The 24,935-nt window shown below is 31.4% G+C and overlaps 1 protein-coding gene across 1 annotated transcript; it reads right to left on the bottom strand.

Moving 5' to 3' along the window:
- Positions 1-503: 503 nt before the first annotated feature.
- Positions 504-23,180, bottom strand: LOC140436762 (uncharacterized). The gene is made up of 2 exons (XM_072525845.1): positions 22,621-23,180; positions 504-1,308 (listed from the first exon to the last, which is right to left on the bottom strand). Exons 1-2 carry the CDS (start codon positions 23,057-23,059, stop codon positions 527-529), a joined length of 1,221 nt encoding a protein of 406 aa, XP_072381946.1. The 5' UTR covers positions 23,060-23,180; the 3' UTR covers positions 504-526.
- Positions 23,181-24,935: the final 1,755 nt, after the last annotated feature.

Here is a 24,935-nt window from a genome sequence, read left to right as displayed (position 1 = left end):
GTCGGGTATGTCTGATTATTCGGCCTTGTACCGTTAAAACAATAAGCAGCCGCATTGGCTTCACGTGGCCATTAGAACTATATCTTTGTTTTGGGGCTGCGAGTAGCACATGTGGCTTCTCTTCAAAGTATGTTCAACGTACGGCTTACTGAACAATATGGCCAAAACGTAAAACTATTTATATATTAATTTATATCTAATTTTGCACAAAAAACATTATTATTATTATAATTATTAAAAAATTATATCATTTTTTACATACCATTGTGGCAGCCAACCGGTTAATCCCTTATAAATAATATTTATATTTAAATATATAGAAATTAACGTCACCCAAACTTATAAATAAGTGATTACTTTCAGTTTTCAGTTAATAAATGTAGTTTGTCATTAAATTACAAACTTTATTTATTAGCAACAACCTGAATATCTTTTTATTATTCTAAAAATAAACGGGACCATCTATATCTGTTCTTACTACTATTGGAGGTAATGAAAAAAAATTTATGATAAAAGAGGTATATTCTCAAAATGTTAACCAATTTCTTCTATCACATTCACTAAGTATCCATTTAGCTCTGTCTACTACAAAATCAGGAAGTTTTATATGAGAAAGATCCTGTTTCTCATTCATGTCTTTTGGCATTGGAATCCCACCTTTTGGACCATTTATCACAAAGAAAACCATAAAAATAGTATGAGCCAGTTCCCACCTAGTAGCTAAGCCTAATTCTTCTACGAATTTTTGGTAAGAAAAATCTAGATCGCAATTAAGGTCCTTTAATGTATTTTGAAAGTGCTGTTGGTAATAATGCAGAAGATTATCCAAATGATTTCTTAAAACATCAAAATTGACGCTTGAGAACAGGAAGAAAAATATATCTGCAGCAGGTGAATCATAACTGTACAGTTGAAAATCTACAATCTTAACTTCTTTTGTGGTATTTTCTTCTTGTTTAACCATAATATTGTTAACCCATAAATCTCTGTGTGATATGGTAGCAAAGGGTTCACGAAACTCGTCAGACATTAATGAAAACTTTTTTGCAGATTCCTGAATCGTTGGAACAAATTTTTTATACGTCTCATCCTGCAATGCATTATAAACTACTTCGAAAAGGTCCTCCACTGGCGGTTTTGGAGCAGCAGGGAAGTTGCAAGACATATACGCCTTAATGTTCTTTTCGAATGTCTTAGTATCTTTTAATTTTATTGCAACTGGTATGGCATGAAACTCTGCAAGACTTTTTAGGATCATCTTGGTGGTTGCCAGGTCAAAACCTTTAATCCGATCAATATTGTCGAAACCTAAAAATAAAAGATATGGATTAGTAACTAGTTATACTAAGAATAACTATATGTAAAACGCAGAAGTTTAAGCTAAATTTTTTCTGAAGCAATATATTTTGTGATGCTTTGATAAAATATTCTATTATTTTCAATAAACTGTGTGTCTGTCAGATTTTCCCATTTCGGTTTAGCCTATGTGATGATTATGGTAGTAGTGGGACAACTGCGAAACTTAAATGCCAATGAAACTAATAAAACTTTTAAATCAACTTGTTTTTTTTCTTTACAAAATTGATTCAACCACTAGGGGTTATTAGCATGGTACAATAAATTACATAAATGTTAATAATGTTACACTATATTTTGTGAACTAGTCTTGCATTTTGTAAAAAGTTTATAGTTTTGTCATTATTGAAGCCGTTTAAGCACTCTTTGGATGAAGTGGGTAATCCAGCTTGAAGTCGTTCTAGGGTGTACAAAGGGCAGTCCACTAGCACATGGTCCACTGTAGTTACACAATCACAACTGTAGCACAAGGGAATTTGTTCTTTACTTAGAAGGTAATGGTGTGGTAACTTCGTATGGCCTATACGTAATCTAGAGATGCATACTTGGTCTCGTCGCTTGAATGGGAGTTTGTATACAGCTACCTCTTGCTTAATGTTTTTCATGGATGTCTCAGAATTGTTCCAGTGTAGTTGCCATTCCTCGCTTATTTTGTTTCTAACATATTGCTTCAGGTCGCTATAAACGCATTTAGTGAATAATGTTGATTGTGGATTTTCTGCTGCTTCCCTGGCCAACTGATCAGCTTTTTCGTTTCCAGTTATACCACAGTGTGACGCAACCCAAAGGAATTTAACAAATCGGTCATTTTCTTGACATCTCATTAGTTCTGACTTTATAAGCAATAGAATGGGATGGTTTGTGTATAACTGTTTCATAGAGCTGAGAGCACTTAAAGAGTCAGTTATTATCAAAGAGTTTTGTATGTTTTTATTATTTACAAATGTTATTGCTTGCTTGCAAAATAGCAAGAAGTTCTGCGAAAAATATGGTTGATCGTAGGGAAAGTGAGAAGGAGTAGTCTTGGTGTAAAGTTGTAAAAGAAGCCCCTACCCCATTGTCGGATTTAGACGCGTCTGTAAAAATTAGGGAGTTATGGGAGCAGTTTAATTTCTTTGCTGCTTTCTTTTTAAATGTACTACGTGGTGTGTCATATTTGTTATTGATAGTAAGACTTGTATCACAAATAGGCAGCTGTATTCTCCAAGGAGGTTGATGATTAAGGTTGGTTACATTGTATGTCTCAGGAAAATGTATGTTTAAATTATTTTGTAATTTTTGGATCCGAATATAAAACGGGGGACTTAATCTTTGTGACGTGTTAAATGTCGATGTGAATCTGTCAGCAAACGTGTTTTTAAATGTCGGTATATGTGAATTGGCTGACAATTTAGCAGCATACACAAGGCTGAGGTAGTTTCTTCTTAGTTGAAGGGAAGGTTCACCTGATTCACAATATAAACTTTCAATTGGGCTAGTATGATGAGCTCCCAGTGCTATTCTTATTCCTGTGTCGTGTATTGGGTCTAGTAATTTAAGTATTGATGCTTTGGCTGAATTATAAGCAACTGCGAAATCAACTGGTTTCTGGTGCTTCTTTAAGGTATTGTAACGATAGAGTTACCTATTAACTACGTGCTACAATAGGGGAAAAACTTCTTCATATAACCAGGCATTCTTCTATGTGTTTCGTTCAATGCAGTGATTACTTGTTGAGTGCGTCTTAAATAATTCAATAATGGGCATAAAGGGAAACGATGGGGTTATTTCCACCGTGCCCGTAGCGCACCAAACCCTCGTGGCGACCTGTCTAGTTTTTGTTACAGGATTTGTTAGAATAGGTAGCTGATTCGTTTCTTATTTGCCTCTTGTGGGGGTGAAAATTATACGCAACACTTTTAATTAGCGGTTTATTTGCTTCCACAATATTTATGGTAACGCTTTACAAACTTGAACACTTATCACTAAACTTAAACTAACTTATTTGCCCTTGTTGTGTGGCACGGGTGAGAGAGACGAGGAGAGAGAAACTTCTTTAGCGACTTATATGATTGACAAACTTAATGAGACTGAATTTATATTACAAGATGGGGCAAAGGGACGAGAAGTGTGCGGGAAGAAGAGGTGTCAAATATGCTGACTATCGTCTGGTCTTTTTTACTAATAGATAGTTGATATTCACACTACAGAGGCGGCGTTAGGTTAAATTTGAGTAGTGAAAAAATTAGTTGGTTTTCCAACAGGGCACGCCTATTATCCTAAAAGGAAGCAATGCTTTAGCTATTGGCAATAGAACTATTGGGTTTACACCCTATCAACTTCCTACAAGTTATTGAAAATGATTGTTTCTTATCTTAAGTTTTTGTTTTATATTCTAGCGGTGACATACAGACCAGGAAAATAAGGTTTTTTTATGACACTATCGGCCAGACAAACCACATTTGTTTTAAGCAGTATAAATCTCTGTAACAAGAACCTATATGTTTTATGCTGTAAATTTTTTGTACTTATTTAGTTATTAACAGATTAATGTCAAAAAACGGTAAATTTTTACTGTTTTTGTCTATCAGCAAAAAGTGAAGCATTTGAAACAAATTTAAGACCAAGAAACTAATTTTTTAAGTCCTTCTCTCTATTCGGATTACCGAATATAGGCCTCTCCTAATTCTCGCCATTGCGGTCTTCCTTGTAGTCTTTTGGCTTCATATGGCCGCCAATTCCCGATTTCTTTATTCCATCGGCCATCCTTAAGACGTTCGTTATGTCCAGCCATTTTCATTGCAGTTTAGCTGCCTGTTCGACAGCATCTTTTACTTTTGTTCTATTACGAATGTCTTCATTGGTTTTATGGTCTTTGAGTGAGATACCCAGCATCTGTCGTTCCATAGCTCTCTGAGTTTTTCTGATCTTCTCCATGTTTATTCTAGTGAATGTCCAGGTTTGAGCTCCATATGTAAGTACAGGTAGGATACAGGAAATAAACACTTTGGTTCGTAGTCTTAATATATTATTATTTTTAAGTACGTATGAGAGTCTTTCGAATGCTGTCTATCTCATTTTTACACGTGTGCTTATTTCGGTAGTCTGATTTTCTTTGCTTACCTTGACATTTGGATCCAGATATGTATATTCATATACGCGTTCTATCTCTGTTTCTTAAATGTTTATCATTCGTTTGTCATCTTTGTTTGACATTAGTTTAATTTTGCTAAAATTCATTTTCAGTCCTTTTTTTAGGGATTCTGTGTGTAGCTCCTCAATCATCGTATTCAGTGCATTCCATGTGTCGTCTATTAGTACTACAATATTTTCGTATCTAAGATGATTCAAGTAGGGACCACTAGTTTCAGTCTATTGACTTAAAGATATCTTCTAGGGTAGCTGTAAATAATTTTGGAGATATTGTGTCTCCTTGTCTTATGCCTCGGTTTATTATACGTCATATAATAAACTTATACGTCATATAAAATCCTTCAAAATGGCGCCTTTTAAATGTTTGAATCCTTATTGGTTACTTAGAAAGTTGCAAAATATTTCTGAAATTTCTATTTTTTATAAATGTTATTAACATTTTAAAAAATAAACTTAGAACCTTCATATTATATTAAGGTACAATCAAAGCTATCGGTCAAATAGTTTTAAAGTTAGTTAATTTGTTGTATCAGTATTATTAAAAAAAAATAAGAAAAACAATTTTAAATATTGCAAAAATGTGTCGATCTTTTGCTTATAAACCATTAGAATAACTTTTTAACCGTTGTCTTACACGAAAATTGTTTTTTTCGTATTTGGAAAGTCTTCATTTTTTTAAGAATTCTAAAAAAGAAAAAGTTCTCATAGCACAATTTGGTACGAAGTTAGTTCCTTTTTGTAATTGACACCAGCTTTGTTTATAACAATTAAAATATCTAATACACGTCATTTGAATGAACATACTTTATAGTTTTATTGCGACAAATTTGAAAAAATTACCTTTTAACGGAATCGTCCACAAAGCTTCAAAATTTAGTCCTCAAAATTGGCCGGCTTTGACGCTCGCGGGAAGCGATGGAGGGGGAAGGAGCTGTTAACTGTATATCTTGTTCTTGTGTATTGATTTCGACGTTTCTTATTTTAATTTGTCTTATTCCGTACATCACGAATATGTATAATTCAAATAAATATATTACTAAATACTAATTTGTTTATATTTACATTTATTTTTCAATTTTTTTAGGAATATTTGTGGTAATTTTTATTGTAACACATAAACATTTATGATTTTTACTATTTACTTATTTATTTATTATTATTTATTTATATAACAATTTTCTGTCTTCCTGCTTGTGGATTGGGCATATAATTTCTTTTTCCAATATTCTGGTATTTGTTTTGTATTATTATTGTAAAATCTGTCTACCAGTTTCTCCTCTAAATTTGAATATTTCGGCTTATATCTTATTAATATCTGGGGCTTTTCTTACTTATTCTTTAGTACTTTAATGGCATCCATTATTTTTTGTATTGTTTTGCTATGTTAATTCGTAGTTTTGGTTCTGATCTTGTGTTTTCTACACATCTCGTAAGTAATCCCTCTAGAATAAATGTAAATTGTTGTAGATATTAACATAAATTAAATTAAATATCATTGTAATCTAAATAAGATACTACACCTACTAGTTCTAATGAAAAATAACCAATATTTTAACTGAAAATACATTTATTTTTACGTTTTCATTTCCATTTGGGAAATTTTGAAAACGGTTTCTTAAGTAAAAACCGAAGCATTAAAACAAACGTATTTTCAATTATTATTAAGGTTATTTTCCATTAAAAATTGTAAATAAATGAGACATATTACAAATCGTTACTTATAACCAAAGAGTATTTGCAAAAACGTTTAACCCTTTCGCTCATGGTCATACATAATATACAGTATACTCCCTCTATAACGAACACAGTTATTACGAGGTTTTGGTTATAACGAGGTACATTAGATGTCCCGTGAAATTTCTATAGAACTATAATCCTCTATAGCGAGGCAAATTTGGTTATAACGAGAGAAAATAAGATCGAAAAACGTGTTTTTTTACGGTTTTGGCCCAGCCGTGGTTATAAATAAATACACTTTTTAACTGCACCACAATAAACTTAACTGCCGTCCGCAATAAACTTCTTTACAATAAATACAACTGTTTCACATCTTTAGAAATTATGATAGATATAATGATACTGACAATTTAAAGCAGTCAAAAATGAGAGACTTTTTCCAATTGCAGAAGCAATAGTTTATTATTATCCTTTAAAATACGCTTTATACATTATGTAGTTGGAAAAAAATGTAGGTACAGATCTTTTGTTTTAACGTATATCATTGACAATCAAAATAAACAACTCTTTTTTGTTTTAACGTGTTTCATTGACAATAAAAGTAAACAACTTTTTTTCAAAAACGCCATTCAAACAATATTTATTAGCATCTTATATTGCTCCGAATGGCTTCGCTATAGGAAGTTATTGTTTTAGAAAACTACATATTCATATATACTCACAGTATTATTGTTGTCTGATATAACGAGATCGGCTTATAACGAGGTAATTAGTCTGCCATTTCAGTTCTCGTTATAGAGGGAGTCTACTGTAGTACACTTTTGTAATGCTAAATGAACGATTTATGCTGCGTGGTGCCATCTATAGCTTAATAGCAGATTTACCCATTTAGTAAAATGGTAGCCAATAACGATACCTGTAGTTATAAAAGTTTCAGTACCAGTTGACAACCTCGTGTCCTGAGAAACGGTTGCTTTCTTTATTTCCTAATAATTTTCGGATGACATTTTTTGCAGTAAAAAACGATTGAAAGGTAAGTTTTAATTTTTTGTTACAAGTTTATACTTTGTTTTATTGACTTAAATATTAATTATTAACCAATACATCTTTTTTTATCGTAAACACAACATATTTTTCGATGTACTACATATAGTACATGGTGACATAAAGGATATTTAAGTTGTACTACTACTAGTACAATTTGATTCAAAGAAAACCACAGCTACTTACTTCTTTAATTTTTTGCAGATATTCACTTTTAAAAATGAGTAAATATAACAAAAATAAGCCATTGAGTGAAAAAGAACTGTATGAGTTGATAGAGGCTGGATTTGCTGATGTGGAAGAGTTCTGTGATGAAGAGACTGATGGGATATTGACGTTCGAAGATCTCCAGAGAGACGACGGAATTATCGGTAAGATCATCAACTAGTTATTTTTGCTTATCTGATAAGTTAATTTTAGGTAATGATAATGATACAAACAGTCAAGTAAATGACTTGGAGGCTGAATTTTCTGAAAGCGTCACTTCGCAAAGCTCAGCATCCCATGTTGTCAACAACGATGATACTACTTCTCAAGATTTACTAAAAAACAAACTAGGGCGTAAACAGTTAATGGAGGAGTTTTTGAAGACACATGATTTAACGGAAAAAAGCAAAATAACGTGGCGAGAAGATGTAAAATACATCATAACACCCACTACTATACAATGGGCACAAAAAACAGAAGCAAATCTTACACACCTAAAATCACCAATAGATTATTTTTATAAATATTTTGATGACACCTTGTTTGATACTATGGTTATATACACAAATCTTTATCACCAGGAAAATAATACACGATTTGGGAATACAAATATAAACGAAATAAAGAGATTTGTGGGCATTCATATTATTATGGGAAACCTAAGTTATACTCGTATAAGACTTTATTGGGACAGCAAACTTTGTGTAAAGGTTGTTAAAAATAATATGGGGTACAACAGATTTTCAATATTACGGACCCATCTACATTTTACTGATGCCAATGAACCAAATGACACTGATAAATTTTGAAAAGTTAGAATTCTTTACGACAAAATACGACAAAGGTGTATGCCATTATCACTTGAAACAAAATTATGTATTGACGAACAAATTATTCCGTTCAAGGGACAGTTAAGCCTTAAGCAATATATAAAAGGCAAGCCGTGTCCATGAGGTATATGACTGTATGCTTTGTGTGGAAGTTCCAGTTTACTTTACGACTTTGTTTTATACCAAGGTCCTACTACAGAACTAAATTCCCTTCATAAGTTTTTGGTCAAAGTGCAGCTGTCATAATAATACTTACTAAAAGAATAACCAATCCAAACCATCAGCTTTACTTCGATAATTATTTTTCTAATTACCACCTATTGCAGTGGCCTCAAAACAGGCATATTTATGCCTCCTGTACTGCCAGAGCAGAACGTTTTGCAAAACCTCCACTTTTACCCGATAAGCTAATAGCTAAAAAAGAACGAGGATTTTCACAAGAAATCATTAGTAATGATGGACAAGTCATAATGACTAGATGGTTAGATAACAAATGTGTAACCATGGCCTCAAATTTTCAGTCAAAAGGAGAAGAAGATATTTGCAAGGGATAGAGCAAAACAGAAAAACGGTATCTTATGGTGCCTCGACCAGAAGTTATAAAACATTACAATGCCAGTATGGGAGGCGTTGATAAATTAGATTTTTTGATTTCTATATATAGAACTTTCATAAGGTCTAAAAAGTGGACCCTAAGAATGTTTACACATGCTCTTGATTTGGCATGCTGTAAGTACATCTATATGTCCAAAAAAAAACAAAATTGTTTTTGATTGTACCACTCAAAGTAATGTAAAAGAAATTTTAATACATTCAAATAAAACATGCTTAAATTATTTTTTTTACCTTTGGCTTACAGTGTACTACGGGTAGCACATTTTATATGTCAGCTGTCAACTAAGATATTTTATTCTTTTTACTACAAAAAATCTTTAAAAAAATCAATTATTTCATAGAGCACATTAAAAAATTTTTATCTATAAAAACAAAAAGTCATGACTGAAAGGGTTAAAGAAACCTGTTGTTAAAGTAGGAATCATATATAATATTCAAATAGTTTAAATATTCTTTTCGAAACTGAAGCGTCGAAAAACCTACCAAATAAATAAATTTAATGGAATCTGTCACTAAAATATATTAATTTTTGCGAATATAAATAGATAATACTTGTGCTAAACTGTAGTTTTTTGTTACTGTTGTTCTCTTTTATAAAGTCACAAAGGAATTGAATAACATTTATTTATTTACAGTCAATATTAATGGCGCGTCATAAACTTTCTTTGAAAGTAAAATCCGTAAACTAATTTTCGAAAAAAACGAAAAAAAAATGTCTTTTCCTTTTTCTTTGAAAGATATATTAAGCTACATAAAAACTACGTCCTAATAATAAACTTAAAAAAAAATTAAATAAAATTTAGACCTAACAAATGAATTAGCATACTCCGAGTCTGTTAATATTCGTCAAATTTAAGATGTGATTTTATTGTATATTTTATTGTTAATTCTAATTTATTTTATTTTAATTTAGTTTATTTTTTGTTTGTTTTACTCTATTTTATTCTATTTGGTTCTATTTTATCCTACTTTAGTTTATTTTATTTTACGTTATATTGTTTTATATTTAAATTTTGTTTATTTAATTTTGTTTTATTTTACTTTACTTTATTCTTTTTTATTTTATTATAATATAAAAATGCATCCAGGAAGACAGTTTTGGTTGGGGTTTATAGCAGAGCTGGCTTTTTTGAAAAACGTACTAATGTATTTAAAAAAAAGGGGTCCAGTGGGACTGCCGGTAGAAGTTATACTTCTATACACGCGTTCGTCGTAACAAATTTATATGGGAGTCAATCTGCACAATAATTAAATATGTAATGCTCTAGGTAAGAGAGAGCAGAAAGCGAAAAAGAATTAGGTATACAGGTATATGGTGCATCGTTTGCTGTATATAAACATTTGACCTGTAATAGAAGTATAGTAGGTAACTGAAGGATTGAATCAATATTTTAATGAAAATATATATTTTTATTTACATATATGTATAAAAGGACTTGAATGCAAAAATTTTTTTACACATACTTTGCAGTAAAATTCATTGTTATTAATATAAAAACACAATACAATACACTGCAACAGAATTCAATATAATAATACAATACAAATTAAATGCAATATTCATAAGTATTTAAAAATGACAATATACGTAACTTACGCATATGTTTAAATTACCATGATAAAAATATTAAAAAAAAATATTGTTTGGTGATACAACAAATACAATATTTAATTGTTGTTTGTTGTGTATATAAGTACACAGTTGAACTTTCTTGAGATATTTACAAGTTTTAATTTATAATTTAACATGCCTAACGAGGCTTGTTATTCCCGTGCAAATGTTCAAAGTCGAACGCGCGTATAGAAGTATATCTTCAAAAACCATCAACTCCGATTATGTTGTAAATTTTCGTTTTATTTTAAAATTTAGCATTTTTGCGTACATTACATATATTTAATAAAATTAACGTGGGGTTTTTAAATATTTCAAAAATAAAAAAGGAAATTCATATTGGGATTCTAACTCACATCCACCAGCGTATGAACCAAACACGAAAAATATTTGCCAATTAGACATGACACAAACGAATTTCAAAATTGACAGTTCTCGGTCATACAGTGATTTATTGAGATTATTATTTTGAAATACAAAAGACTAAAATAGTTATGAACATTTAATAAATAATACAAAATATAACACATAAATTATAATATGTACCCCCTGCTAATAACTCTTAGTAATTGATGCAGGGTTATTTTTGTTTAAATAAAAAAAATATAATATTAATAAATTCTATATTATATATATATATATATATATATATATATAATATTATATATAGAATATATATAATATTAAATATATATACAGAAGGAACATTTTTATTCTCGAGAGAGGAAGAGAGAGAAAATATATCTTCTGTCTCTCTCTTACTCATTATCTTACATATGTAATGATTTCACCGATTCACTCCCGTAAAAATTTCCAACGTGGAGCGCGCGTATAGAAGTATAACTTAAAAAAGTTTAAAATGTTTTAGATCGTTTGTTATGTGAAAGTTTAATTTCAGCGGTTTTCAAGCATATTTCAATTGCCTCACATTCGTTGCCAAAACTCAAAACTAAAATTTCATGCCTATGTGTTTTAAAGGTTAGGCTCTAGTAATCGAAACTTCCTAGCGGCCAGTCAATGAAGGGGATATATTGTATTGACCTCATGAGAATCATAAAAAATTGCATATATCGCGCCATGTTTGTTTATTTATTTAACACCTTTATAAAATCTTAGTTTATTTGTGACAAAACACAAAAATTACGCACGAAAGCTGATTTCTTTACCTTTAAAACGCATCTTGATTTTTGTCAATAGGACACTTGAATCAAAAGATATCGAATTTTTACCGTCGAGCTCCTACAAATTTTATTAAACATTGATTTTGCTCGCGTAACTGACATTCAAAATTGACGGTCGCTTCTAGTATTGTTTGTGAGAGAACTACTCATTCTACACAAAAAGTGCTAATAAACATTTTTGTTCAAAATGATCTCAGTTACATTTTTTATGTTAAATATTTTTTTCTAAGACGTACAGATTCTTGGTAAATCGATATTTTTTGCGTTTTTACCCCGCTACGAGGGAGTTTTAGGGGAAAATCCGAAGGTAAAAATAGTAATTTTTTTTGTATCTTTTTTGTGATCCCAAAATTAATATTGTTGGCAAAATTCAGCTTGTTCGAATGATTTTTAGAGGTTCAGTGACATTTTCGTCTCTGACGACTGGAGTAATAGAGTTTAGATATAACTTATATAGATTTAATTATAGTGTCCTTTGTGAGTCATAGTATGGCGCCATCTATTAGTTATATTGCAATTTAAAATTCAGAAAAAATGTTTTTAAGGTATTTTCGTACATTTTTTTTTTAAATTATCTTTTACACAAACTTTCTCCTGATAATAACAAACACAACAAAAAATAATTATCTACTGTGGTGCATTCATTCTGAAATAATTCTCACACAAACATTTCGGCGATTCATTTTTATTAATATAGATTTTTTTGTACCTTATTAACTCATAGAAAATGAATTGTATAACAATTTATAACATTTTTAAACAACAAAAGCACTAATATAAAAATTTCACTTCAAATTAATGACCTTTAAAACAAAGAAATACTTGAGGAAGAACTTTGCCCCTTACACAATCCTTCTAATCATTTGATATAATTCTAAAACAGACGTTTTAAAGGAGATAAGTAATTTAAACTGTTATTACATACATAAAGATATATTCGTTTGTTTAACAATTGGATTATTTAAATAATATAAATAATAAAATTGAGGATATCGATATAGACTTAATCACACTAGAATACAAAAAAGGTAAAAAAAACATTCGGTATCTTATTTGGGTTGGGCAAATCGTATGTTATACTATTTTTTTTTTGTTTTAATCGGTTCGAAATTTAATTTGAAATGATAATTTCACTATGAAAACTTCAAACGGTGGGCTTAATATTTTATTAAACAATTTCTTAAAAAAATTTGAAAAATTCAAGTTTTTTTTTCTTGTTCTCGTTGCTATATCTCGGTAGCTATGTATTTTAAAAAGTTTGCGAAGAAAAGAAAGTGTTTTAATTAACCCAGATATTACTGAAACTTTTATTGTTAACATTTTGAATTAATTTCGAATTTTCATGGAAATTATAGCATATGGAACCAAAAAACACAATCATATATTTTTTTATGACGATACCTGTCAAGTTTTGACATGTTCTTTTAAAAGGACGGTAGTAATATACGGTACCAGATATCATATATATTTTATTAGTATCAATTTACAAAGAATGAAAGGATTTAAAACAAAATTTTGGATGTAAAGGTATTTTGCACTTTTCACACAAAAACTGGACTTTTTTGTGACAATATCCACATCGCGATTGCTTTTCTTGATAAAGAACTAAGTGGTTAATACCGTCATATCTTGAATTGGCTACCGAATTGGAATTCCGCTTAGAAGATCCGCGTTTTGTTTCTTTTTTAAAAGTTTCCAAAATATTAGTTGCAATAGATCTTCTAAATTCAAGTTGATCCAGTGTACCGTCTTGTTTTGTGAATCTGCCACGCATTTTGAATAGCCATATCAACGCAATGAGCAAAAAGGGGAAAATACCATTTCTTTCCTCTTATGGACACTCGATATAAACCGATGGTCTGGTCACTGCGATCAACGCCACCCATGAAGTTATTGTATATTCTAACAATATTTGGTTGAGGAACTTGAATATGTTTTTTCTCTGCTTGTGAAAATCTCTTTACAGAGAAGCAAGGCATTACTGGTACAAAATTGGAAGCAATAGAAACGATATTATTATCATGCCAGCGGCAAATCACTATTACTGTATTTTTATCAGTTTTTTTCATAATAGATGAACAGGGTAAAGGGCAATGTTTACTTAATAACCTTTTTCACGTGTTTAAAAGCCATATTTTAAATTTTTAAATTTAGCAAAAAAATCTAATATAAAAAACGCTACACCAAATTTTTGGTGCAATCGATTAAGTAATTTTTGTAAAATAATTTTGGATTCTAAATTCAAAATTCTAAAGCCAACAAAACCAATTTTACATACTTGAATTTTTTTACATATTAAACGGTATTCATGCTTTCAAATAAAATTCCTGGTCCTCCAGGTAGGGGGTTAAGGCATTGGGCTAACTCCCTAGTACTTGTAAAAAACATAAAAATGTTTAAAAAACCCAATCACACGCCTCGGAATAGGACGGCACAACAAACATAAGCTTCGGAAAATTACACGATTTTTTGGTACATGGAACGTTCAAGGTATATTAAAAAAATTCAATGAAGTCTTACATGAATTAACAGAACTAAAAATAGACATAGCAGTCATTACCGAAACAAAAAAAGGGAACCGGCTCTGAAAATATGACCATTTCTATAGAAGAGTACCAAAAGAATGTAGAGCCCAACAGCTCAGCCCATTAACTAATAATTCTTGTACCGGCATGTAAGTAGTATTTTGTTTGTTACTAATTTATTACAATTTAATAGATTATCTCTTACCAATTTGTGGGTTTTGTTTTACTTTGTCTGCTTGATCAATTTTATGCATATTAATAAAGACAGACATGTAATATTGGTATAATTACTATAACTTTATCTTTATCTTTATAAGACATCACCCTAATATGGACTGTTTATAATTTCAGCGTTTAACTTACTTTGTACCGTTTGACCTGAAGATGCTTTGCAAAGTGTGGAAAGCGAAACTGGTCGTTTCGGTAGTAAAATTAAATTGATTGTGAGTAAATCTTATTTTATTTCTTTTACCTATTTAATAAATAATAAATTTACTTCTTGACATCATAAACCGTTTCTTTTAGTTTGCTATGTGATAATAATATGTTAAAGATATCAATACATGGATTTTTATCGATGTAGTGCAATATTCATAGTATAGGGAAATAAGCAAAAAGAGACCCTGCTTGGGACCGTGACTAAGCCAGATATGTGACAATTTTTTTAGTTATTATAGGCTTATATAAGGAGAACCTTTTTCGCATAAATTTCCGCGTCTTTTTTAAATTATTAACAATTTAGTGTAAAAAATGCCATTTTTTTTCGTTTTTTTTGCTGACCATTGAAAATCTTTGAAATAAAATTACAAATATTTATCTTTTAAAACATAAAAAAGCTGTAAAATGAAAAATTTTAAAGTTGTAAAATTAATTGGTTGCTTTAAAAACTGTAAAATAAGGCAAAAACGTTAATCGTTTATAACTATTGGAAAAATCAGCCTAATCATTTGTTATTCCGCCCAAATTTGGGTATTGTGGTCTTTAATAAACCCTCAAAATTTCAAATCGATCCATTAATTAGTTTAAAAGTTATTCTATTTGTTTATCCCAGAGACCATTTTTTCCAGTCACATTAGTCAGAAAATAATGAAGATACAGTAATTTTACGCATACCAAATGAAAGTTAAAGAGATAAACTATCAATATATACCAAGAAACGGAAAAAAAACATATTTTTTACAACGCAAAACCCTTTTTGATTTTGAATAAAAAATTACGGTTATTTTTGATTTATAAACATTTAGAATAACTTTTAAACTTTTGCACGAAGATAAAAAGCTGACATTTTTACAGGAATTTAAAAAAAGTTGTTCTAGGATAATCTGGTTCAAAGTTAGTTTTTTTTTAATTCACAGCTAATTTATTAATAACAATTAAGGAACGTAATTTTCGGCATTTGGATGAAAAGCATTCGTAGTTTTTGTACAACAAGTTGGATAAACATTGCACTATAACAAGATCTTCTGTGAATTGTCAAAAGTATGGTTCAAATTAAGACTAATAGTGGCGACTTAAGGGGGAACCTACAAATCCACACGTTCAAAAATAATAGCGCATCAAACTACTACAATTGTTTATATCTCCGGATCTACTTATAGGATTTTAATCTTTTGTTTAAATTTGTGTGAACTCTTTGCGAATATTACAAATATGTAATTTGTTTATAAATTAATTAACTAATAGGCAGTGTAATTTGTTTAAACAATTAATGAAAAAAATTCGTTGTGTGTTTCATGGTTTGGCCTTCAAAAAAACTTGTTCGTGGTCCAAATGTCAAATGTTAAAAAAAAAAGAATATCACTGCTCTAACGTGATCAAATGAGGCATATACCTTCGCTGCATTCATTCATATACCTATTGTATTACACGTTTTAGTTTACTTCAATTTTAGTATTTCATCTGTCAAATAACTGTCAAAGTTAAACTTGATAAATAAAAGTTCTCCTATTAATTTTTAATAATTGTGTGTATATTAAACAGTATTTAATAGTTATATTACAATTAATTAGTATTCAAGATTCCCATTGATGTAACCAACGAGTAAACATTACCTTGTGATGTGATAATTCGAATTATTTTGTGTGTTATGGAAACAGCAATCATTATTGGACTATAATATTATTATATTCAACTGAAGGAAAACTGCAGATACAGGTAACTGTTATATTCCTATTATTTTATCCACAGTGTCCTAATAGGACGACTGTTGCAATACTAAAAATTAAGTGAAGTGTTTTTGGTATCCAGGAACACTCACAAAAATGAACTCACATCAAAACCTCACAACTCCACAAGTCCTCCCCACAAAATCATATGTCGCTGCTACTTTATCCAAACCTCCACCTCCTACTTTCCCACGTAAGGAGCAAGCCATTTTAATGCACGCTATTCCAAATACTGTTTTATTTGACTATGTTAAAGCTATAGGGGATATTGTTATTCCAAAAAACATTACCTTTGCATCACGTATTCCAAATAACCGCATCTGTATTTATCTTTCCTCGCCTACAGTTGTCGATAACCTTCTAAAAACACATCAAAATATCTACTATCAACTCACTATCAACTCTACAGTAGTTCCCATCAGAAGACTTATCACCCCAGCTAAACGCCTTCTTATATCTAACGTATCTCCTTTAATTCCACATTCCATAATTGAGAAAGCCCTTAAAGATATTGGATTACAGCTGGTCTCTCCTGTGTCATTTGTGAAATGTGGTGCACTCGGAGAAGGTTATGCACACATAATGAGCTTCCGAAGAGTAACGTATATTATCCCCGATAAAGAGAACTTTTCAATAGATAGAAACTTCGTTATTACATACGAAAACACACCTTATAGAATATTTATTTCTACGGATAAATTGCATTGTTTTTTATGTAAAGAGGTCGGACATACCGCTGACTCATGCACCAATAATCCAACTACTTTTTCTCAAACTGAACTACCCCATCTAGAGCCCTCTACATCTGAAATTACTGATATAATTTCTGACGTAAACACTCCTGTTCAATCAGACCTAACTACTTTAAATTGCACAGAAACCCACACTGAAATAGATACTGAAACTATACACCCATCAATTCCACCCACACAAGGACAAAAAAGAGCTATATCAACAGACAGCAATTCTGATATTCCTTCTCTATTATCTTCAGCAAGTACACCCGAACCAGCGTCTAACCAAATGCTTCCTCCGTTATCCACAAAAACAAACACTATCTCCAAACCTCACAAGAAAAAAGCAAAAACTACAAAATCAGAGGAACATAATCTAACAGCTAGTTCACTACAATCCGTAGCGGCCATTTATAAAAATAATTCATCTGGTCTAACTTTGACCGAGACTCAGTTTATTGCTTTCCTAGAAAATACACATGGTAATCCTAGTCCACTTAATGAAGCTTTTGTTTTTACGTCAAATATTGAAGGACTATTACAAGACATAACAGTTCTCCATTCAGAAACTAAGGAAAGATCCCTTAAAAATCGACTTACGAGACTTCAAAAGAAAATCAAAAGACAGCTAAACCCAGATGACTCTGATAATATCAGCGTCTCATCTGAACTCCTAACCGATGATGAAACCAAAACCCTTATCTCCCAACAGCCAGAACAACCATCTCAGTTGCCCCTTACCCCTTCAACTCAAGATTCACCTTCAATTTAATCCAATGGAACTGCGATGGGTTCTTTCCCCGTATTGAAAGAATCCAACAACTAGTGACAGAAAAACAACCCGATATCATATGTCTACAAGAAACGAACTCAAAAATATCTAAGCTTCCCACACTAAAAAAGTTCGAAGGATATCATTATATCAGAACTAATTGTGACAGAGCCAGTGGTGGGACATCTATTTTTATTTCAAGTGAAATATATTCATCCCATCTTCTCATCACCACCGAACTCGAGGCTATCGCCGTAACTACTTGGTGTCCTAATAAACTTACTATATGCAGTGTTTACATTCCTCCTAACTACCCCCTTAAAGAAATTGAAATTCTAAATCTTATATACCAGCTCCCCGTTCCATATATTCTAGTAGGTGACTTCAATGCTCATAACTTTATGTGGGGGTCAAACCATACTAATGGCAAAGGTAAAACTATAGAAAACGTTATCAATTGCACAGGCTCCTGTCTACTAAATACAGGCTCTAATACGCATCTGAACTTTTCCTCTGGCACATTTTCGGCGATAGATCTTAGTTTTAGCGACCCAAAAACATATACTTCACTAACTTGGAAAACTTCCGATGATCTATATGACAGCAACCACTTTCCAATATTTGTATCATCTGATATCTCTAACCATGAACAAACTATAACCAGAAACTTCTGGCGACTAAAAAATGCCGACTGGATAGACTATACTTCACAAACAGATAACACCTTACCTTCTCTATCCCTATCCGACAATATTAACAATAATCTATTGTTAATCACAGATTCCATACTTAAAGCTGCAAATTTGCACATAGGCAAAAATAGTATTTCCCATAAAAGAAAGGCAGTACCTTGGTGGAATACATCTTGCCAAACTGCAATAGAACAACAAAAATTAGCTCTTAAAAATTACCGTAAAAACAAAAATCTGGAGAATCTTATTGAACTAAAGAAAACCAGAGCCAAAGACCGATTTATTATAAAACAAAGTAAAAAATCATCTTGGAGAGAATATGTATCCTCTATTAATTCAAGCACCAATCCGGCGGACCTCTGGAAAAAGATTAGGCAAATCCAAGGAAACAACACCAACCTCAAAATCTCTAGTATTGCTGTAAATAACACTACAATCACTGACAATCAAGAAATCGGTGAAACCCTAGCAACGCACTTCGACACTAAATTCAAAAGTAAAATAGATGCCTCCTTACGAAAACCATTACCTAACGCCCCACCCTGTTCCTCACCCGAAACAATAATGGACATCACACATCTTAATTCTCCCTTTCTTTTTGAAGAACTAGTATCAGTTATTCAAACTTGTAAAAACAATGCCGCTGGTCCAGACGACATTCCTTACATATTAATCAAAAAGCTCTCAAACTGTAGCCTACTCAAAATACTTGAGATGTATAATTTAATCTGGTCATCTAACCAATTTCCCAATCAATGGCAAACCTCTATCGTAATACCTATTAAAAAGCCTAATCTAGAACGTTCCTTGGCCAACTCTTATAGACCTATATCACTAACTTGTACGATGTGCAAAATATTCGAAAAAATGATTAATAAAAGACTCCTATGGTTCATTGAAAAACATAAGATATTTGCTAGTGAACAGTCAGGATTTCGTCAGAACCGTTCAACCCAAGATAACCTTGTAATCCTCCAAACTCATATATCAGAGGCCTTAAACAAAAGACAAGAAGTCGTAGCTGCCATATTTGATATTGAAGGTGCTTTTGACACTATAAGTAGGCAATGTATATTAAACAAACTTATCCTTCTTAATATTAATGGTAATATATTTAACTTCATACGAAATTTTCTATCTTCTAGATCGTTCAGAGTCTCTGTCAACGGTATTTTATCTTCTACTCATACTCAAACTGATGGCGTACCTCAGGGATCGGTACTAAGTCCTACACTTTTTAATCTAGCAATAAGTGATTTATGCTCTCACCTCATTTCCCCTATTAAACATATCATGTATGCTGATGACCTAGTAATTTACTGTCATGGATTAAACTCTTCTACCACCTCGAAGCTTATTCAAACTGCTGTTGACACACTTTTAAAAAAAAACTAGTGACATGGGGTTATCTTTATCCTATGTAAAATCTAAAATTATAAACTTTAGTAGACGTCCCCCTTCTCCATCTCCACTTATTTTGATCAACAATGTCCCTCTTCCTGTTGTTAAACAATGCAAAATTCTCGGATTAACGTTTGACTCACGACTAACTTGGAAGCAACATATATTTGCAATAAAAGGAGAAACGAGCATAAGACTAAACATAATAAAAACTCTATCACATCATTATTGGGGATCTGACGAAAACTCACTTCTTAAAATATACAGATCACTAATACGCTCCAAGCTAGATTATGGTTGTCACATATATATGTCCGCCTCCAAAACATATATTAACCTTCTAAACTCAATTCACAACACAGCCCTTCGTCTATGTATTGGCGCTTTTCGATCTAGTCCTGTAGATAATCTTTATTGCGAAGCTAACGAACCTCCTCTTTGTATAAGACGAAAACAACTGCTACTCTCTTATGCAGCATCGGTATCAGCTAACCCCTCTAATCCAGTGCATCCCTTATTTGTAATGTCCACGTATAATTTACACAATACCAATTTCTTACCACCAATAAAATCTATTCCACTAATTTTAGCACAGACACTTAATGATATCTCTCTTACACATACCCTTCCTCTTTATCTCCCTCCATCTCCTCCTTGGATCATGTCCACGCCCAAATTTAACACCTCGCTCACCAACTTCGATAAAAATAAACATCCGAAAGAGATCATTATAAATGCATTTAAAGACATTATAGATACAAATAAATACGACCTAATTTTATACACGGATGCCTCAAAAAATGACACAGGAGTAGGCTGCTCTGTTACAACCTCTCATTCACTAATTAAGTCATCACTTATACCAGCTATCAGCAGCGTTCATACTGGCGAATTATTTAGTATATTGCAAGCTTTTAACCATATATCTCCACCTAATAAACAGGTTGCCATATGCACAGACTCTTTAGCATCAATCTATTCTATCAAAAATATATTTACTGATCATCCAATCGTCCAAAAGATCCTAGACTCTTACCAAAATATCTTGTCCCAAAACATAACAGTTACCATAATCTGGCTGCCATCTCATATTGGTATAGAAGGCAATGAAACTGCAGATCACTATGCTAAACTTGCTACAGCATCACCTGAAATCACCGATAAAATTCAAATTTGTAAGGACCTAAAATCATATATTAAAAGAAGAACCAGACTCCTTTGGCAGCAGCATTGGAACTCTAACTCTTCGATCTTACACGAAATACAACCGTCAATAACCAGTCAGCCTACATTTGACTATTCAGCCCTCTCAAGACGAGATCTCATTGTGATAAGACGACTTCGGATAGGACATTCAAAACTCACACACGGCTACCTAATGTCCTCTAGCATCCGTCCCTCCTGTCAAATCTGCCAATCATATTTGACAATCAAACATATTCTCACAGAATGCCATCAACATTTGGCCAGAAGATTACAATACAAGCTCAAAAGTGAAGTACGAGATATCCTAAACAACCCTGACCAAATAAAAGCTGTGCTACAATTCCTTAGAGATGAACACTTATATCAAAAAATATAATTAGATTTTAATTTAGACATTGTATAACATATTATTATCATTCCGTATTATTGTAACATATTCTTAATGTAACACTTAATGTTTGTGTAATGAAAATTCATGTTATAGTACCTGTGTAAGTGGCCATAGTAGCCGAGCACGTTAAAGTTGAAATAAAAAAAAAAAAAAATTTTAGTATTTTAAAATATTCATTTATTTTAGTTTCCGTATTTATTAATACTAAAATTATGCAAAAAATACTTATATTTTATATAAGTATTTGTATAATACGTAAATTTTTTCCTAATATTGAATACTATTATAAGTGTCAAATATATCAAGTAAAAGGCTTATTAAATATGTAACATAATATATGTAATAGCTTATGTTTACTTGATATGAAATTATTTATTAAAGATAATTAATTCAAGAAAGTGTATGTTTACTTTTCCTAAAGATAACAATGATAGTATTACAAAAAATATCGATTTTTGTGGACTTTTTTTTATAAATTGGAAATAAAATTATTGTATCTTTATTATTTTCTGACTAATATTACTGCAAAAAAATGGTCTCTGAAATAAACAAATGTAATAACTTTTAAAATAAATAATGGATCGATCTGAAATTTTGAAGGTTTTTTAAAGACCGCAATATCTAACTTTGGGCGAAATAACAAATGTCTAAGATAATGTTTTACAATAGTATAAGCAAATAACGTTTTTGTAGGATTTTGCAGTTTTTGAAGCAACAAATTAATTTTACACCTTTAAAAATCATATATACTGTGATCGGAAGTTTCCGTCAAATAAATAATTTTTTTTAATATTGAGATCTAGAGCGTTGCTCTAAAAGAGTATAATTAATAAAAGTCGCGTAGAACCAAAAATTTAGAATTTTAAAACCCCAAACTCACGCAATCTTAATAAACACCGAAGATACGATCAAAACCAGGCAGGGTTAGGAAAATACTCATATCGTGCCTTAATATCGTAATAATATAAATGACATGGAAATAATTTTACCAGAATATTTGCTGTGTAACAGTTTTAAAGCTAAATATAATCAAATAAATAAGTAAAATTAAAAAAAAAAGAAGTAAACACTGACACTTACCTTGAATTTTTAAGTTTTCCAAAACGAGTGCTGCATTGTTATCCACCTTTTCTCCATTATTCCCTAAATTATTCCTAGCACCATATAATCTCGGAAAACAATCTATAACTTTAGTAATTCCTTGTTTTCGTTGAAAATCTTGCAATGTGGGTACGATACTGTTATAAAATCCTTTTTCTACATTAAATGACACATCCACGTTAAAAACTGCGCGAGCAAATTCGTTTTCTGGAATGAGTTTCGCCACAACGTGCAAATCTTCCTCTTTGTCGTCAGTAGATTTAAGACGAAGATCTACTTTTAACATTTCGCTTCCGAAGTTTTCTCCAGGTGCTGTGAGCCTTGTGATTTTTGAATCAATTACTTTTTTATTCTTGCCTATATGGCCGCTTATTAATTCATCAAGTTTTTCAATTTTTGGCACAACTAATTCGGCCATCTTAATTGGGTTAATAAAATAAAAAGTGCTTAGAACTATAAACAAATCGCGGTAAGTAACCCTGTCTGCTAGTGTACGCTGGCTATCTTTTTTATACTACAACATTAAGTTGCGTTTATCCGTTCATCGTAATATGTATTTATTTTGATCAAGGTTATTCTATAATTTTGTATTCAAATAAACTGGGCTTTAACAGGCCAGGTGTTACTTGTTTTTATAATGGAAAGTGGAAATGAATGTATAAAAAAGCTTATCTCAATAAATTAATACTAGAAATAGGGTAATACGTAATATTATTATTTATATACTGATGGCCAAAAAAATGAAACGCCCAGAAGGACAATTTTTTTAAATATTTATTTACGGAAATATCTATTATAATATTCTTATTAGTTGATAACATTAAAAACAAATTTGCGACGTCATTTTCGACAAAAAATTAATGAGTGGCTCTTCCTTGAATTTCTATACACTCAGTTCCTCTATGGGGCATTGATCGAATTAAGTTTTCTATATCATATTGGCCATATTGCGGAATACTCATCCAGATTCCCCTTATGGCATCTCATAGGTCATTTGAGTTTGCTGGAGGACGTGGCAATTGATTTAGGTTTCGACCTACCATATCCCATACATTTTCGATGGGTAACAAATGTGCTAATCTTGATGGGCACTTCAAAGTCTCTACACTATATTCTTGTATGAACTCCATGGTTTTACAGGCAATATGAGTTCTTACATTATTCTGTTGTAAGTAGTGTTCCCCAAATGCAAGAACAAGACGAGACTTAGACAGTCTTGGTCTTGGTCTTGCGCGCCAATACACCTGGTCTGGGTCTTGGTCTTGGTATTGCACACCCGGTCTTGGTCTTGGTCTTGGTCTTGCAGCAAGAGTCTTGCAAGTCTTGCAGTTACCCATTAGCCTATTGCTATTTATTAAACGTTACTAGGGAAGTTTGAAGCCACGATCTAAGCGATCCGTGGCTATGCTCTAACTAACCCAGCTATCTACCATGCCCCATGAAAGTCAATCAAACATGGTTAAAACACAAAAAACCAAATTATTGACAAAAACTTGACTGTATTTTAAACAATATTTTCTGTCTAGAAAGGTATTGATGAACCTCCACCATATATGGAATGGAAATCTTAAAAAAGATTGGTACGTGGCAAAAATCCAAATATAGGTATCAAGGGCACATATTCTTTAGGTGATAAGATAACAAACTATAATCCACTTATTAAAGCAACATAAATGTTATTAACAATCTTAGCTCTACTTTTATATAAAAAACTAACTTAAAAAAATAAAGAATAGGTAAGAAAGTAATGATAATCAAAAAAGTTATTTTAAATTAAGGAGATATCTACTTAATAAATACATTAATTTACCAAAATAAAATAGTAGGAATATTTTTTTAGCAACCAGAATTTTGGTTTTTCAGGAAGAAATATTTGTAATTCTTTTTTGTGAAAAGATTAGATGCTTCCTTAAACCTGAAGTGTTTCTGTTTTTCATTTTCATTTTAACCTTTCTGTGTAGGCACAATTCAAACAAAGCAATTTGGGATGCATAAATTATTTCGAAAAACTCATCAAATTTGCTTTTAGGTCTTTTATATCTATAATTCCAACGCTTACTACTCCGACTATTTTAAAACTATTTGAATCCCTGTCCCCCATGTCAAATTGTAAACTTGTCAAATGAAGTTTAGTGATGTCGAAAAAGTATCTACTACTATAAATGTCCGTTACTATTCAACACCCTAAGTATCTAATAACAAACCAAGAATTACAATATATCGCTACTTCGGTATTTTGTTTACACGGTAAGCTACATTATCTGCTATTAATAAACTTTTGAATATTATCGCGC

Source organism: Diabrotica undecimpunctata, chromosome 3 (assembly GCF_040954645.1).
Source record: "Diabrotica undecimpunctata isolate CICGRU chromosome 3, icDiaUnde3, whole genome shotgun sequence".
In the NCBI taxonomy this organism is placed as follows: Eukaryota; Metazoa; Arthropoda; class Insecta; order Coleoptera; family Chrysomelidae; genus Diabrotica; species Diabrotica undecimpunctata.
The sequence above is the reverse complement of the archived record's forward strand: the minus strand, read 5'-3'. Positions and strand labels throughout refer to the sequence as shown.

Bases quoted from the DNA above. Each gene is read 5' to 3' on its own strand.
- LOC140436762 (XM_072525845.1), bottom strand. From the start codon at position 23,059: ATGGCCGAATTAGTTGTGCCAAAAATTGAAAAACTTGATGAATTAATA. The intron at 1,309-22,620 runs GTAAGTGTCAGT...TTTTATTTTTAG, and splicing joins GGAAAACTTAAAAATTCAAG to GTTTCGACAATATTGATCGG.